Here is an 18,235-nt window from a genome sequence, read left to right on the forward strand (position 1 = left end):
ATAAAAAATCTGATAGCATTATAAATATTTTTATTACAATGGTATTACAAATTAATAACATGGACTAAAATGTTTTCTTTTAAAATAAGACTAAATATTTCAAAGACTTGAGATTTCAAAGACCCTTTAAAAATTGTGAAATATCTTACCAAGAGGTGAAACCTTGAAAAATTAGAATTCAACATAAAAACTACATGTATTTTATGCAGTGCTCAAACAATAAATAAAGAATTTGACTTTGAATTGATATCTTCAAAGTTGCATTTCCATCGTAAGTTGTCATTTTATGAACACATTGAAACACTGGAAACATAATTTAGATAGCTTACAATTAATTTCTTTTCCCTTTGCCTTTTGTTTTGCTGGTCTTATTTTTCCCACCATACTTCTCCGCAAGAGAATCATAAAAGGAATTCATTTCCTGCTCTCGGTTAGTTTGCTTCTTTCTGATCAGAGCAAATAGGTCTGATTCCTTATCACCCAGTCCAAGCTCTTCCTTCATCTCTTCAGCTTCCTCTGCTTCTTTCTCCACCTTGAAGACAACAGAATAAAATATTAAAAATTCTGCAGCACTTTTTCCCTAACATTTATGTCACAAAACTGACTTTCCCAGATATTTTCCTAAAGCAATAATCTGAGAAAAGAGTAGTGAAAGTTCTTACTAAATATGTATACTAATATGATAAATGTCAACAGGTGAATCCTACCTGAAAAAAGACAAGAAATTCTGGCTATAAGTAATAAAATAAATACAATTATTAAAAAACTAATTCAAGATGAAGAGGAGAGCAACATCAATTCATTAGTTAATTTTAAAAGATAAAGGGCAAGGAGGCTAAAAAAAATCACAAGAGGAGAAGAACGGCAGCAGTGATATGTTGGGATTCCCCAAGGTCAGATGAAATGAGATACAGCAGTGTTTCATAAGTATTACTAAGTAGACAGAATGAGTATGTATATATTTTATTACATTTTTCTACCTATGTAAAATAAAATGTTAATGGCAGCATTTGAACCCACAGTGATAGAGTCCTCCAAACTCAAGTCTTCTAATTTACCACCGAGGCATTATATATGATAACACAAGTTTATTCTCATGTATCACATTCTTATGATTTTTCTTGATTCAACACACGGTGATGAACCCATGAACGAGCTAGCCTGCAAGTTAGACAAGAGTGTATGAAACTGTATCAGAGTGGTATTATTTATATTTTATGTTCATGAGTTGAATTTTAATGGTAAGAAATTATTTCTGAACTGATCCACTGGTTTAAAAATGCAAGTGAAGTTTAGTTCTAGTATTTGATTTAACACAAGCATGAGCTGCACCATTAATGAAAACTATTGAATGAAAAAATATCATGAAAAGATTAATTTTACAAATCCCTTCAACTAGTCCTTTAAATTATGCAATAAATACAATAAACATGGGAGATGTGAATGTTATTTGAATTATGCTCTTTACGTAAATCCCATTTCCATACTTTGGCAAAAGTGGCACGGCTCAATTTTTTGGCAATACTTGAACTTGACAGTGCCCAAGTAGTTTAGGTTAGGAACGATGTCAAAAGCATGTGCAGCCTAAAGAGAAAGACATAGTAAGATGAAAATTTAGTCCTCAAAGTATGAGAGGTTCTGATTTCAAAAGACTTAAGTTAAAAAGGAAATACGGAGGCTCTAAGCAGGTTAAAGGGCATTCACAGACAGAAAAGAGGGCAAAAAAAGGAATGATAGATCCAAGGTGGGATAGCCTAAAAAATGAGACAAGCAGTGGCGCAGCCAGAAATTTCATTCGGGGGGGGGGGGAGGGGGGGGGGGGTCCAAAACCAGGGGGAAAATTTTTTGAAAAACAGAGTACTAAGTAATGGGTTTTTAACTAATTTCAACACTTTTCATAATCGAGAATACTTCATTTGTTAAAGAAATATTTTGTAAATTCCTGATTTTTCAATACATATTTTGTTTCCTTTTATGAAGGAAAATAATTGTGTTTGTATATTTCGGGGGGAGGGTCCGGATCCCCTGGACCTCCCCCCTGGCTACGCCACTGGAGACAAGCAACCATGATAAAATGCAGATTCAAGAAAATGATATGGATAAGGAAACTAAACACCACCAAGGAAATGCCTGCAAAACTAGAATGTTTCATTTAACTTATGAATGTGAGCTAAAATGGAGGAAAGAATAATATATACATCTATATAAGTAAATTTATATAACGAAATGTGTAAATAACTTTGCCAATCAATACAGCAAAGGAACAACAATGAAAAGGATAGTAAAAAAATGAGAGAGCAGCAGGAATGGGAGAGAGAAACAGGAACACAGAAAGCCAAGGTTTAAAATGCAATCAAACCCATAGGAGGGAGATGGAATACCAAATATTAAGGAAAATGAAGTGAGGACACCAGTGAGATGTGAAAAGTTCCAAATTGAATGAAAGTATTACTTTGAAGCACCGTAACAAATAGACAATCGACCTCAGTCACATAGGTAAGGGTTACAAACCTAGAAATGGAGACAATACAATTATGGAGAACAATTATCCTCAGTAATAAGATGCAGAAATGGAAAAAAATTGGCAGCAGCCAGTTAACATAGACTTTTGGACAAGGAGGAGAAAAATGTTTAAAAAATCTAATTCCCATGATATAAAGAAGAGAGCACAAACTAGACATTTTGAAAAGCATTGGAATAGATGTCCAATTGAGGAAAAAGCTATAAAACAGAGAATACACTACCATGATTTTGCGCAGTATAAAGGCTAAATAGGCTGAAAACAGCAAAGAGGTAGCCAAAGTCATTTAAATATGTTTCACTGTTTGATGTCCATCTTGACCTGATGAAAAGTAAGGCAAGCAAATTTGTAACTACTCTGAAAAGTCAATATCAAAATTGCAACAAGTCAGGACAAAACTGATAGTTAGACAGCTTTTTACAATGTATTATACAGTCAATTGGAAAAACTAATGAAGAAAAGTAGGAACGCTACTGGAGAAAAGTAGGAAAACTGTAGGAGAAACTTTGGACAGCACATTGTAAGGATAGTACTCACTGACAACTTGTGGTGCGAACTTCACAACCAATTGTGGTTGATAGAAGTTGGTCATGCATTCATGGTATAAAAAATGAGGTGAAATCAGATGTAGTCACCTATACTCATTAATGATTAATATGCAGAGAAAATGGTAGGAAGACAAGAGTCATGCAAGTGAATCGGCAATCAAGTCTGTTGGATCCACGGACAAATAAGCAGTTAGTAGTAAACTTATAATAAAGTTTTGCAGGTTGATGCATGAAAAAATAAATGCAGCAAATACAAAATAAAGATAAACCATGGAAAGAATAAAGAGAACAACTCCTCAACAATTACACTCGAGGAAGAAGATTAACAGAATTAAGTAGTTCGTTTGCTGTAATGGCCTGGTTACACGGTACATTAACACGTTCAAGTTAATGTACGTTTGCGTGAATGATTTTGGTGGACCGGAGCGGAACATGAACGAATGCATGAACCAAATTAGAACAGGTTCTATTTTCCGTTCATGCATTTGGGTGTTCATTCTCGCGTTCATACATTTAGACATTAACCCATACGTGTAAATGTATCGGGTAACCAGGCCTTTAGACACCGTTGAAGCATCTACTAAAGATATCAAGAAGAGACGCACAATAATTAGAAAAGGATACAAATACAATAAGTTACCCATGTAGGTAAATCAGTAACTCAAAAAGCAAAGGACATGTAATTACATCAATTCCAGATAAAAATACAATGAATGGAGTAAGTATACAGAAGGAAACGAAAGCAGAGGTTAGGCGATTAGCTGTAAGATCAATAAACTAACCTTCCAATTGGCCTGATGACTTACCACTAACTAAACTAATTATCAAATGGAATTGTGGTTCTCACAGCTCAAATGCACAGGAAATGCATTACTATAATACCTCGCCCATTATCACAAGAAATGGGTCCAAATAGATAATATTAACAGTGATCGTACTAAACACTGGACTTTGGAGGTAGGTATATAAACTTTTGGGTCGGCTAGTTATCATGGGATGGCCAATTACCTTCCGCTTCCTCCTCTTCTTTTTGCTTTTGCTTTCATTGGTAAACTTGGCATACGCAGGAATTTCTTCGTCATCTATCATGTTTTGGAGCAATTCCCTTAATCGTGGCTCATCATCCAAAGTCGCACACAATACTGTTTCCAAAATATAATCCATTTCTCCCTCGCCTTCCAGGTATGCTTTACGGAGATCTTCCAATTCTTCTTTGGATCCTATTCACGGATTAATATTAAACACATTTGACCATTACAGTTATTGTCAAAGTGCCGCAAAAGGTGCAGTATTCCGAACAAAATATTACGGATTACATACAAAATCACAACTGCTGAAACAACTTTTTGAAGTATATGCGCGCAAAAAACTCACCCTTATACTTGGTTTCAAAATTCTTAATATCTTGCAACGTTATCTTTTTAAACAGAAGCCGCCAGTACTTGGTCCAGTTTCTTTCTGAAAAGTCATCTTCCCCGATGTCTCCTGATGAAAGGAAGGAAAATTGATGAATCTTCGAGCCAGCAAATAAGTCGGTGAAAAAATACCGAACTTCTTGAAGCCTTACCAGTTTCATCGTAAAGTGCACGTTTGTCAGAGTCACTAAGAATAGAATGAATTTTCCCAATAATTTTGAATTTTTCAGTGCATTCTGTCTTTTCTGCAGCATCCACTCTGTCAGGGTGAACTTTTAATGAAGCCTTATGGTAGGCCTTGCGAACTGGAATCATCAAATACACAGATGCCGAGTGAGGTCCATATTTCAAGATGTATTAAGTTGACGTAAGATTATGGAAATGGAATAAATACCTTGGCTATCAGAAGCATCCTTCGGAATACCAAGTACTTCATATATATTTCTTGTCTTAAAATATTTTTCGCAAAGGTCAAAAAATCCAGACATTGTAGTGATGCTCTCAGAAGATACCTGCTCACAATGCAGGTCAAGATAGCACAAATTACAAGTAAACGGACCTAATTCAGCAGATAAATCAGTCTCTAAATAGTTTCCAAAGTGACACGACTTTCAACAGAGAATTCAAGTACCTCAAAAGAGCTGTGCAATCCAAATCGGGGTAGGTCTCAAGGCAACTGCGCGAAAATCTGGCAGAAACTAACTTTTAGCGCCAAAACAATAACGTCATTCCTTTGTCAAAGAAAAGTGGATTTCTTAAGGCGGTAAATTTGGATTTCATATGTTATGAGTCAGTTTAAAATATTGTCTATTGCTGACAATTTGATTTAATAAAATTTTCACATTTCTTCTAGAAAGTAATATTATTAATACAGCTCCAATTTCATAATAGTTACAATTTTCAGAAAAACTTTATTCCTAATGCTAATTTACCTCAGAAAATTACAGGATTAACAAACAGCTAAGTTTCTATAAAAGGTGTAAATACCGTATTATTAAAATGCAAATACAAATGTTAATGAGATATTGTTGTATATACTAAATAAAATCAGATTTGATCAGATCATTTCATATATCTCATTATCATGGCCCAATATGTCAATGCATACCTACCTTAACCCTTTCGTGCTGAACGTCTTGTGGAGCCGACGGGCATTTTCATACTCAGAAGACCAGACGTCGGGTATAGCTGTCGTGGATTTTTCGTAGCAAACTTAGTGAGATCTTAGGGCCACTCCTTGGCAATGAAGGCCAACCCTCCCACTCATTTATGATCATCCTCACTACATCAACGCAGGAATCTGTTGCAAAGTGGTTATATTGCCATTGGTGTTTGCAATGATATATTTTGTTGCATGCTACAATTTTTTAATACTTTGAAATGAATTTGTTTTGTTCTGTTCATAAGGAACTTAAAAAAAATTTAGCATTAAAAATAATGGACTTTCGGACTTATAGTCTTAGTACCTTGTGCTCACTAACTTTGTTGTTATTAATGCTAGAAATCTGTTTAAAATTCACAGTGCTTACAAAAATGTTAGTAATTCTTTTATAATGGTAAATTATTGAAAATCAAATGCAATATTTGGTTGAAAAAAACAATGATAACGCAATAAGTTGACCCAGGATTCGTGCTAAGATAGGGTTACAGGGTCTAGTCCAATGACCAGGGTAATGGCCAGGCACCCCTGGCCAGGTTGAGTTGGGTCCCAAATCATAGGGATAAGAATACCAGGGTAACTCCACTCCAAAAAAGAGCTCCACACAGAGAGGTTTCAAATATTCTTTTACTACTTGTAGCACATAAAACGTTTTCCTAATGTGGGCGCCAGCTGGAAAGGTTTAAGGTTAATTAAGGTTAAGCATAATTAGATCACTATAAATATACAGGGCCGAAAAAAATTGTATCCAAGGTGGCTCACTTGCTCAATGGTAGCGAGTCAGCCTTCAAAAATATATCGCAATCTCTGGCAGGCAAAGCATTCGAAGTCATGAGTTGTCCGGAGCATCCGGCAACAGCGCAAAGTCAAAGCCATTTGGAGTGCCTTGGTCAAAGTTTTTCTTATTTAAAAATGGTTTGTTTTCAGCCTAAAGATCATAAGTAATTTTGGTTCCTACTGTCATCAGTTATCCAGGGACACAATTTGGTGACAATTTTTCTCCACCTGTATATTGATGCAAGTAGAACCTATATTTGTAAGGGTCATATTTGCAATGTGTTGGAATACTAAAAAGTATGTAATTCAAATGAACTCCATTGAAAAATTACCTATTAAAACTCATCACCTATTCAAATTACATGCCATCTTAATTTAACTTTGAGTCATCAGTTGCTAAGGTTGCTGTTGGATATTCTGGATTGCAAGGTAGGTTATCGTGCATTTTATTATAACCACTAAATAAAGAGGCCTTATTGGTCAGTGCTGCTGTCAGTCTACTTCTCTCTGATACACCTCATCCTATGAATTTCTAACTTCATATGTATTACCAGTGGTAGCTGGTGCAGAAAATCTCCAATGAGCTTCCCTTCCTTCCATCTCCCTCCAGCATTTCCCCCTCCCATCCTACCCTCCTGACTCCCACCCCTACAATGAAATGAGTGTAAATTTAATATTTTCCAACTCCATGGCAAAAAAAAGCCCAAATGCCACTTCTTCCAACCACAGAATTCATCAACCATCCCAGCATTGAACCCTTGCATAGTGGAGGTCATCTACTTTACAATGCTAGTACACTCAAACACACCTGTGACGTGGTATTCCATGAGAAGGCTAAAAGATCTGCTTGAGCGATGAGAAACACCTCTTGTGCAAAAGATTGCACAATTGAATGCACAGAAAAAATTCATGGGAATGTGCATAGCCACTGTGGATTTTGAAATGAGGGGGTTTAGCAGAGATGTTGAAGCCCTTCTGGGATGTATGGAAAACAGCCCTGGTCAAGAGGGGATCTGGGGGTCCTCCCTTTGCCTCTTTTAAAGGCTCAAGGAGGGGTTGTAACCCAGAAAAGCCCCCCATGGCTATGCCACTGTATGGAGAGAGCCCCTGTGAATTCTTGATGACTGTGAAGCATACAGCATACCACCCCTCATCTAGAGGTGAAATCTGAAGACTTGATGCCTCCATGTACAACAAATCAGCACAGATAAATCACTCTGAATGTATTCAGAAAGGACCCTATGAGTCTTATTTTCATACTCATTTTTCTTACTTAGTGAGTTTTACACAAATTGTCAATATAACCTAATACATACAATGATTAATTTTTAGTTTAAAATTATTAGTAACACCAAAAGCCAGGAAAAAGGAAAATGGGGAATGCAAAAGTTTTCATCTCAAATCAAGGTATATCTAGTTAGTTAATTTAGCACCTCTTTCAATCTAATGTATATGTTCCTGAATGTTAAGACAAGATCAGCAGATAATATGGAAAAAATATTAGCAGAGCCTTTGAACGATATTTTGGTACTTGGGCAGTGGCGGACACATATGTGGGGTGCAGGGGGTGCGCCCCCTCTCCTTGCGGGTCCACACGCATTGCCTAACATTGTAGAACCACAATTGTAACTTTTTATAGCATAAGATGGCATTGTCTCTAATAAGTGTATAATCAGTTTAAACAAATAAATCTTTCTTAAACTTTATATGTGACTTGATTATTTTTCATTAGGATAAAAGTAAAGGTAGCTCAAGATATCTTTGCACCCCCCACCTTGATTTTCGTTTTAGCTACAGCCGCCCTTCTACTAAGCGCAACCAAATATTGCAGACTCGATGACACTTAGGGATCATCATGTGGATTTTCATGGTGCAGAAACCCTTCTTAATTCTTTGTACTGCACTAAAGCATTAGCAAGTAGTATAAATAATGATTTCAAACACCTATGATTATTTTTACATATGTATAATGCTCACGCAATAAAAAATGAGCTTATATATTAGCCAATAGAAATATTAGGATTTAAAAAGAGCTAAAAATTTTGAAGACTTTTGAGGTATTTTGAGACCTTTTTTTAAATGCATTCTTCCATTGAAGTAGAGCTGGTACTGGGAATTTTTCAAGAGTAAGCAAAATATAGTTTTATCGCCCCATCCATAAATATTACCACTGCCTATTCTATACCATTACTATGCTGTACCCCATTATTTAGGTAGAGGTTTAATTACTTGGGGCAGGGTTTTTGCCCCAAACAATTCAAATTAAATGCTACCTAAAATACCTTTTGATTGCAAGAGGATTTCAATAAGCTTGAAAATTTCTTTTATATGGATAAAATCTAGTCTCACTATGTGTCCTAATTTCTCCTGGTATTTTAAGTCAACTTTCAACTTGAGCGAATACAAATATGTTATTAGAGAAACCATAATTATATGATGGAAAGATAGGTTCTTTTCTATTGTGAGATGTCATTAACTTGTTTTAAGTATTTCAACGCTAGTGTTAAGAAGTCATTACATACATACTTACCTCTCAAAAAAGTTGAATTTCACACAGGCGATGGCATATAGGGAAACAGAATTTTTATCTTTTTCAATTTAGGTAGACTAATCAAGGGTAACAACTTATGCTTAGCTCAGGGCAAAGGACTTCATAATAGTTTAACAAATTTATGCAGTGTTCCTTTAAGTAATTTCATATATATTTTTTAAACAGAAAATCATCAGAAAAAAATTCAAAGAGAGATATACTCAGTAGAACCTTAAAAATCCATTCTAATGAGGAGGATAGTACAATTGTATAATAATAATAGAGGAATAATGCATGCATTCACAACCATTTTCTTAGCAATTTTTACTTTTTTATTTCATGCTTTCTCAAAATATTTTGCTCTGATTAAATTTTTTTTAAAATAGTGGATTTGAGGTGAAGAAGGGTAGGAAAGTGCGAATAGGGGAGAGTAAAAAATGGAGAGTCAGTTAGTATTTGGGTTGACTGATTGGGGAATATATAAGTGAATAATCCAATGAACAGTTAATCAGATAATCAAGGAATCCAATAATAGATACTCGAAACTCCCATGAATAACCACAGCATGAAAAAAACATCATTGAATGGTATTAGAGTTTTGACGGTACTAAAGTTTCTCTATTTCCCTGTGTCCTATTTTTTCATGGACTGCTCTCCTCTTATGTTATCCAATCACCAATTACTACGTGGACCTTAGAGTTGAGCTGAAGAAAATTGAATGCAGAATCTGGGGAAAATTGGCCTTACATTGTTTATAATGCAAGGAAAATAAACAAAATTTCAGGGTACACATATGATTTTATTAATAAAATTTTTCCTACACGCTGGAGTTTCCCACAACCTGAAGATGTATGCTTGATAAACTTCCTTGGGCTGGACTCACAATTAGTGATTACTCATCTTTTCCTTTATTCATATTATACTATATTTACTCAGCATAAAGGGGCAATTTAAGTTTATGAGAGCAACAAAATTAAAATTCGTAACATATATACATTTTTTTACATTTAAAGAAAACAATGGCTTCAACTCAATATTAAAATGACATTCATAAAAAATCAAATAAAGAAATTTCTTTTCCCCAACAACACCAAATATTGATTCGATAAGAACTGGATAAAACTATTTATAACAGCATATAAATTTCCTTTTGCCATTAAAAATAATCATACTATTACAATGAGGATGTTAAATATATTATGTACATGTTTTGATTTTGATATTAATAACTGTGCTGTTAAATCATATTTCAAACATATCAGCTTATCAATTTGCATAAAAATATAATGATTCTCTCTTAGATGACATCTTTAAAAATACAGAATGAGGTTTAGTTTACAGTGATGAAAGTCTGTACAGTATATACAAAAATAACACAACACATACATGCATACTTTCCTCAACAGAAGAACAATTCAAGGAGTTGAAGATAACAATTACTATTTTCACACAGATGAACTTAATAGTGCATCCACTAGGGCAAATGAGAAAGCACAGTCTGATGCTTCTGCAAATTGGATGTGTAACAGATAGATACACAGTCATTTCCCACGTAGAAAAAGGCACTTAATTATTTGGCATTCAACTTAATGCCATAGCGAGTCCTTTCTTTTTTTTCAGATTTTTCTTAAACAAAACAAATAGTAAAAAATATGCTTTCATAAGTGGAAGAAACCTCTTTGCATCAGTGACAAATGCGTTTTTCATTTGTAGAAATATAACAGTGACTTTGGTTGAGTATATTTAACCAGTAAGCAATGCCATTGCTTATTTGCTTATTTCCAGTTGAGATAGAAGAAAATTTCTGTTCATGCAAAATGGTGACTATACTCAAATGCAACAATGCATTAGCTTATAAAATTCATCACGTGAAATGCCAAGAACATTTCATACCACGATAACACTAGAAAACAACGTTAAGTGGTCAGTTTTTTGGGAGAGAAGTATCTTATTTAGTGCGATTAAGAACTAGACCACAGACTGTTAGAAGACCTGAGCGGTATGGTGAAGAGGCCAAGGAGCGTGCTAAACGTGCTGCTTCAGCACAATGTTGCTTTGCCAAGAAACGTGTCTGGTCGAGGCCATGTGACCGATGCACATAGTCAAATGCCTTCTCCACATCCCCAGGCTCCGAGAAACGACGCATAATCATCGGATTCAACTCTGGAAACTAGAATGAGAGGAAAAAATTTTATTATTAATAAAAATATTAGAGGGTAAGTGATTAAATTTGAAGATAGCACAAACAATGCATCAATTAAAAAAAGAACCTATGTCCTACTTACCAAATTTAGCAGTATTTTTGGTATAAAACAAGGTAAAAAAGTGCATTAGCCGAATATTATGTATTATTCATCTCTCATTAACACAGCTAATTCAGACAGTGTGGTAAAATACAAATGAAGAACCAGATATACTTCCATTTTTTTATGACTCCTATTAATAGGGTCATTCACTCAGACCCAAAATTGCAATTCAATAAAATAATTCTGTAGATGAAAGGGAATGATAAGTAACAGCAAAAATATCATTCTCATTTAACCTTTTCCTGGTAAGATTAAAATAAGAAAAGGCAATATCTGCCGCCATTCATATATAAAAGATCTGACTCCTTCAGCTGTTCAGGGAGAACCTTTCAATAAGGAAAATAATTGCTCTCAAGAGCACAAACAACAACAAACTACTCAAGATGAAACACAGACTTGCAATTTTCCACAAAAATAAAATTTTACTTCGACTCGAGTTTCAATGATACTACATACATCATTTTCAAGGTACAACTGAGAGAGGAGAAATGGGGTGGAAGGTCCTCAAGGAGGTGGCTGGAATGCTGGTGGCCTTGAGGACCTTCCACCCCATTTCTCCTCTCTCAGTTGTAAGGTACAAGATCATTTTCAAGGTGCAACTGAGAGAGGAGAAATGGGGTGGAAGGTCCTCAAGGAGGTGGCTGGAATGCTGGTGGCCTTGAGGACCTTCCACCCCATTTCTTCATGCAGATCCAAATCGACTATTCCCTAACAAGGGTACATTTGGAAAATTCAAATAAAATTTCTAGTTTTCTCACTTTAACAAAATAAGGCATCAATAGGAGGCAGAAATGTATCTGACATTTGAATAACTACATATGATTTTGGAACAGGAATGTTTTTTCTCCTCGTGCAATTTTTATTTGTATGTACCTCGTAGTTAATAAGTGTTGATTAATATTTTACTTATTGATTACTTATTTAAATATAATAACAATTGAATGAAACTTCAAATGAGATCCATAGTCACAGAGAAAAATGACATCATGTAATATCATAAATTTGTTTAATAAAACTGATGTCCCTTTGCATACCTTCTCACATGCAAATAAAACAGGAGCTGTTGCAAGGCCCAACTGCAGGTCAGCACAAGCTGGTTTTCCAAGCTCAGCAGCAGATGAGACAAAATCTAGAAGGTCATCAACTAACTGGAAAGCTAAGCCCAAGTTTCGACCATACTGGAAGGCTAGCTCTATCGTGGGCTCATCTGCTCCAGAAAGCATTGCTACCTTTTAATGTAAAATTAAAAATGAAATTTCAGTGATTAAAAAAATTAAATGAAATGATAGCATTATCAAGGAAAAATTACTACTTTTCCCCAACATCATTTATCAATGGATTTCAACATTTATAGTGATGTAAAAGTTGGGTGGTTTCTGGAAAATGATGCAATAAATTGATGCTATAAAATGTACAGCAATTAATATAACATTTAAAAGCCATTCCATAATTACAAGAAGGTCTTCCAAAACAATAACTCATCAATGATATAATCAATCAATAATAATCATCTGAATGTTACAGCTCAATTTATATGCTGACATAATTGTAAGCCAAAATGTGAATCATCCATAAAATATTATGATTTTACTAAAAATAGAGTATTTTATTAAACATAGAGTAGATGCTCATTAGCTCCAAATATATGCACTTTCCCTGGAAGTCAGTAGTAGAGGCATAGCATCCACTTCTCCTTCATCTAGTGAACTTTAGCACCACTATCTCTAATTTTAAAAGGAGGATTTATTTCAAAATCCTGAGGGATTTAACTTCAAAATTATACCAGATATATTGAAGTCTAATTTTTTGCAGAAACTTACTCTGACTTTAAATGTATAACTAATAGCATTATTTCAATAACATTTTTTACTTACTGCTTTAACTGAGTTCGCTATTAAACTGGCGGTTTTCCTGTATGTTTTGGTGAGGTAGTGAGCAAATCTTTCATTTTCAGTCTCCTTTGATCCAAGCTGCATAAACTCACCTTGGACTAAGTCAGTTACAACCTAAAAAGAGAGAAATGGAATAAGCACAAGGGAAGACCAAGAAATCAGCAGAAAAACTGAATGGAGATTCGACGAAACAAAAATAAGACACTGAACATACAGAATTAGAGTTTGAGGAATGGTAAAAGAAGACAACAAAAAGGCCTACGCAACCACATCAAGGTTTCCTCAGACTTCAAAAGTTGCAGGCTTTCATTTAAAATATGTACTCAAATTTGTTCATATGCTCATGAGGACATGGGCGTACCCAGTGGGGGGGGGGGGGGAGCTGCCCCCCCTCCCCAGAAGCAAAATTAAATGTAGTTCCAAACAAAAATTTTGATCAAATTTTCTTTAAATCCAGGAAAAGTGATATTGGTATAAAACACATATAAAAATAAAATTAAAATATCTTATTTTCGAGCAAACAATTTTAAAAACTAATAAAGAGCTGTTACAATTTTCTAGAAGTTTTAGTTTCCTTACCCTATTCTGTGCAACAACTTGAGTGATCATGGCTTGCACCCTCTAGTTTTGATCCTGGGTACGCCCTTGCATGAGGAGTCACCTTCAGGAACCCATGCTCTGACTCCTCATTACATGGCCATATTCAGAAAATGTTTTGGGGGTTTTCATATGGAGATTATTACATTTTGGGGGTGAATTTAGAGGGGGGGTACATTTTCTACGAACACTTTTCCTCCTAACATAAGCAGCTATTTTCAATTTTGCATGCATTATTCCCATGTACAAAATAGGTTTTAAAGATCACAGAGCTAAAGAAATCACGGCAGTACACAAGATTAACACAGCTAATGGTATCATTGGTCACCAATCCAACCTTAGCCCGGGCCCAACATTAATTAACTTTGGTGATCTAGTGCGAACTGGTATGTCGATGTGTATAGGTCCTTTCCTTAGGTTCGAGTAAAATTAGCAATAGCATTTTTCCAGCATTTTAGCCAACAGAGACAATGAGTCACATATGCTAAAATTTAAGGAAAGAGAAAAATAAGGTCAAGATACATGGTAAGCATATCACATTAATCACAAAGTGACTCAAATGGTGATTGATGCTAAATAAATATCAAAGAAGTTGGTCTCATTATAAGCCCGAGTTGAGACTGGGATATCTGAGTCTTGATTATAATTTTTCCTCAAATAAATTTTCAGCTGTGATAAGAACGTGGAACTTTGGAATGGGCTTGGGCGGCCAACATATTAGCCATCACACCGATTCCTCCAGCAAGTTTACCAAAAGGATACTCAGGGGGCAAAAGTGTAAAATATTGGATCTTTAATATTCCACACTCATCAAATCTTTTGCAGATGCATTACATTGGAAACCTTCTACCTTCAATTCTAATTCAAATATAGGTTACAAAATTCAGGTCACTCACTTAACAGGCCACTCAGGCAGAGCCTCTTGGGTTCGTCAAGCAAAGCTCTCCCCCAAATGAGGAAAAGGGTGAGACAGTTATGAGCGATGACAGTTTAACAATCCCTTATACTCTGGCAGCAGCTTTTTCGTGAGGATGTAGTGAGGGAATTTTTGCAGGTGTGCAAAATTCAGACAATACATTAAAATGAAAAAGAAATGATTATACCAAATTGATGATAAAAAACTTGAAATAAAAAAATGTCCATCGCCTAGCACTGTCATTTTTTGGGAGAGGGCTTTTAATTACTTCTGTTTTCACGTAAAGATGATAGAAAAGTTGCACTTAAAACTTTAGTAAAATGTGTTGATTACAATTATAACTCATTACACCTTACTTTGAACCAATTTGGAATCTTAATAATTTATTGTTATCTGGAAAGAATAATTATCTTGCGAAAGATCCACAGAGAAAAAAATCATTCGCCTTGACCGGGATTCGAACCCGGTCGAGTACTTTAGCCAGTTAAGCTACCGAGGCGTCATTCTTCCCTGTGGATATTTTCGGACACTACCGGACAAGATGTTGCTGGACTGCAGAGCGTATGATGCCACAAGCAGTCCAAATCGTGCGCACAGCGCCACAGCCGGAGAGCAGGCCCGGACATAGAACACAAAGAGGCGTTCGCTCTAGACTAGTTCAAAGTATACCGCGGCTAGTCCCGGTATACTTTGAATAATTATATGTCAATTTCGGCCCATTCGAAATAGTTTTCGCGCTGCAAAGCTGTGGATCGCGGAAACAACTCTCGAATAAGATCGATTCAATAGACACGACTCCTGGATTTGGCGAAAATGTTTCCTCAACATGTACAAAAGATAACGACTTACATAACTCCTATTAGCGCTTTTAAAGAGAATATCAATCCATAATACATTTTTTCCAAACCGAAAAATTGTAAAGTGGATCTGTGCATAATCATTTGAATTCTTGAATTTTTAAAACAATTTTTCAATGAGCATTGCCAGAAAACCCACGATAAAACAGGGACACAGGTAATATGAAAGTTAAAATTATTTTAAAAACACGCTAAGGTTATTCAGGAATGCTCTAAATATGGCTTATTTTACATCAACGTAGATTTCAGTGAACTTGACGAATTTAGAAGTGACTAAAACTACTCGATGAATTCAACCCGAAAGAGATTCCATACTTGAAGTTACGTAGCCTAAAAAAAGTTTTCAATTTGCGCCAAGGTGCACGTTTAACATCGAAAAGACAGCTGTTGAGAGGAAGAGCGCATTCATTGGTGGTAGTCGCTCCTGGACGAATATTGATTTCCCTGTTCGACCTACTCTTGACTCAAGGACGATGAATTTTCTACTAATATTTATCCACCCACTTCTCCGCTAATTAATCTCGAGGCGCTCAGAGAAAACTATTCTCACGTGTGGTGACGTTGACCAAAGAATCGCCTCTAGCACGACTAGCCCATGGTTCCATGACAGGCTTCCTGATGGGAGTGGTGCAGCAGCTCATCTTGAGACGACATTGGGAGTTTCTCAACGTAAAATTTTCCTCAGAAGTTTTCCTACCACGAACAATGGTAGTTTATTTTTTGGTATATTTGGATTAATGGTAGTTTTAGGATTGATATCGAACCAACTCGTTTAAAATACTTTGCAACCTTGTTTAAAAAACTATAACATTAGAATTTGGCAAACGTATTCAATGAACGATCAATGCGCTGATTTAAAATTAAAAAAATTCAACAACAAACAAATAACAATAATCCTCTGGGGTGTTGAAGCCCTGAAAATCCCACTCTGCGCCCCAGGACAGGTGCGTTTGCAATTTTACTCAGGATACTACAGATTTTTTTCTTTTTCACCTTAAGGTGCAATGTCATTAAATTTGTAGTTTTGGATATTGCAACTTCCGATGCATCACAATCAAAATTTACAACCATTTTTGCTAATAGCTACGAACGAAGACCGCTCAACATCCATTCTCCTATGCGGCATACCCTGATTTATCGATAATATTCAAAATTACATAACGATTGGGGGTGCATATCTTAAAAAAAATAATCATATAGTACATTTGTAAAATGCCTGCATAAACAGCCACTACAGGCACACTGTAAAAATTTTAATTTTCTGACAGGAAAACTTTCGATAAATCCGCGCTTCGTTGGACCGGTGTTCGAGCAACAGGGTGGTTTCCTATTATTTTTTTATTGCCTAAATCGAAAGATTATTACTCCTGGAGTACGTATTTCACGCTTTTAGATTTTTAAATGACTGTGTCTATTTTTCGCGATTAAATGAAAAGTGAAAAATTTCAAGCGCGCGAAAACGCGACGCGTAAGTAGGAATGATGGGAAAAAGTCCGTGCGACGCATTTCTGGTTCCCCCTCCCGCCTTGAGAGGTGACCTTGATCGAGGCTCTGAGCGCTGATAGGACGCAGGATGCTAGCGGGTAGCTGAGTACCTTGCTGGCTGGTAGCGCTTGGCTTAAATAAGGATTATTAATACCTTATCAAACGAAGAAAACTTTCCGACCTTAGCCAGTTTTAATAGGTGATTATTAAGACATGTTTCCCTGAGCTCTGTGCCTCATGCATGCATTGTTAACCTCAGTCGATGTATAACTCCTATCCTCTCGTGTAGAAACTAGGTCCCTGTGACGTCACGTAGAGTGGAATCGCATGGGCGCCAATCTGGCCTTTGTCAAATGAGGATAAAATTTGACCCTTGCCATTCGTCTAAACCGGTATTTCAAAAACCAAATTATTTGTGTATTATGAATACACTGATGGTGGGTAACGAATCGCAATCAATGCCTTCCGTTTTCTTTGATGAAGGAAACTACCCTATTGGTATTTCAATTATGCAAAAATCCTTTCCGGAGCCTAGGTATGTTAGGAGCTAGGTTCACTCGCGGTCAGTTTCAATTGCGGCAAGGGAGTCGCGAGATTTTACGCGGAAGATTTTCACTGGACTCCTTTCACTGAAGAGAGAAGGTCCCCTCACTTTTGCGGGCTACAAGGGGGGACAAAGGGGGGGGGGGGAGAAAGAGGGGTGAAGAGGACGCTGTAGAGAAACACAGAGGTGGGAAAAGGAGCCCATGGCCGAGGAGGCCAGCGGTCAATGCCTACATTTACTAGCTACGCAGGCCATGGCACTGATGAAAAAGGAAGATCAATGACGATATTTCACGTCTATTTAAACTTCATCTACTCACGCCATATTCATATTTAAACATCTAATACCATCAGCCTCGGTAAAATTGCTACGGGAGCACAGAAACCTGGACAGCGTAGTGGTCTTCGCAGTAGCCCGAAAAGCCAATGGTCCATGGTTCGATTCCCTGTCCATGGGATTTTTATCTCGTGGAAATTCATGTATATTAAAATTTAAACTTTGAGCATCAAGGCTACAATAAAGTGGACTCATAATGAGAGACTTATCAAGGGGATTTGGAAGGATATGCAATTACCCCCATTATACTCATCATACAGATGGTTTGGATGGAGAGAGTACTGAGCGGGGAGGAGATGTTAAAGGGAAGAATGTTAGGTTAGTGATGGAGGGGAAGGAACAAAATATGATT

At 36.1% G+C, this 18,235-nt stretch overlaps 2 protein-coding genes across 3 annotated transcripts in view; both read right to left on the reverse strand.

Moving 5' to 3' along the window:
• Window positions 1-13: 13 nt before the first annotated feature.
• LOC124164961 (dnaJ homolog subfamily C member 9-like) lies at window positions 14-5,200 on the reverse strand. Of its 2 annotated transcripts, XM_046542208.1 has the most exons (6): window positions 5,116-5,200; window positions 4,879-4,996; window positions 4,637-4,789; window positions 4,444-4,554; window positions 4,078-4,289; window positions 14-532 (listed from the first exon to the last, which is right to left on the reverse strand). In XM_046542208.1, exons 2-6 carry the CDS (start codon window positions 4,970-4,972, stop codon window positions 332-334), a joined length of 771 nt encoding a protein of 256 aa, XP_046398164.1. In that variant the 5' UTR covers window positions 4,973-4,996; window positions 5,116-5,200; the 3' UTR covers window positions 14-331. The 2 variants fall into 2 exon arrangements, with proteins under 2 accessions (XP_046398164.1, XP_046398157.1); XM_046542201.1 differs by having other exon boundaries at window positions 4,879-5,179.
• A 4,528-nt stretch (window positions 5,201-9,728) lies between these two features.
• LOC124164982 (all trans-polyprenyl-diphosphate synthase PDSS1) overlaps window positions 9,729-18,235 on the reverse strand; it is a 177,190-nt gene continuing 168,683 nt past the window's right edge. The window contains exons 6-8 of the mRNA XM_046542223.1: window positions 13,131-13,262; window positions 12,291-12,485; window positions 9,729-11,120 (exon numbers count right to left, since the gene is read on the reverse strand). Of these exons, the coding sequence (XP_046398179.1) occupies window positions 10,899-11,120; window positions 12,291-12,485; window positions 13,131-13,262 (549 nt within the window). The 3' untranslated portion in view covers window positions 9,729-10,898. The remainder of the gene's footprint in view (window positions 11,121-12,290; window positions 12,486-13,130; window positions 13,263-18,235) is intronic.

The sequence above is a fragment of the Ischnura elegans genome, chromosome 1, assembly GCF_921293095.1.
Source record: "Ischnura elegans chromosome 1, ioIscEleg1.1, whole genome shotgun sequence".
NCBI lineage: Eukaryota > Metazoa > Arthropoda > Insecta > Odonata > Coenagrionidae > Ischnura > Ischnura elegans.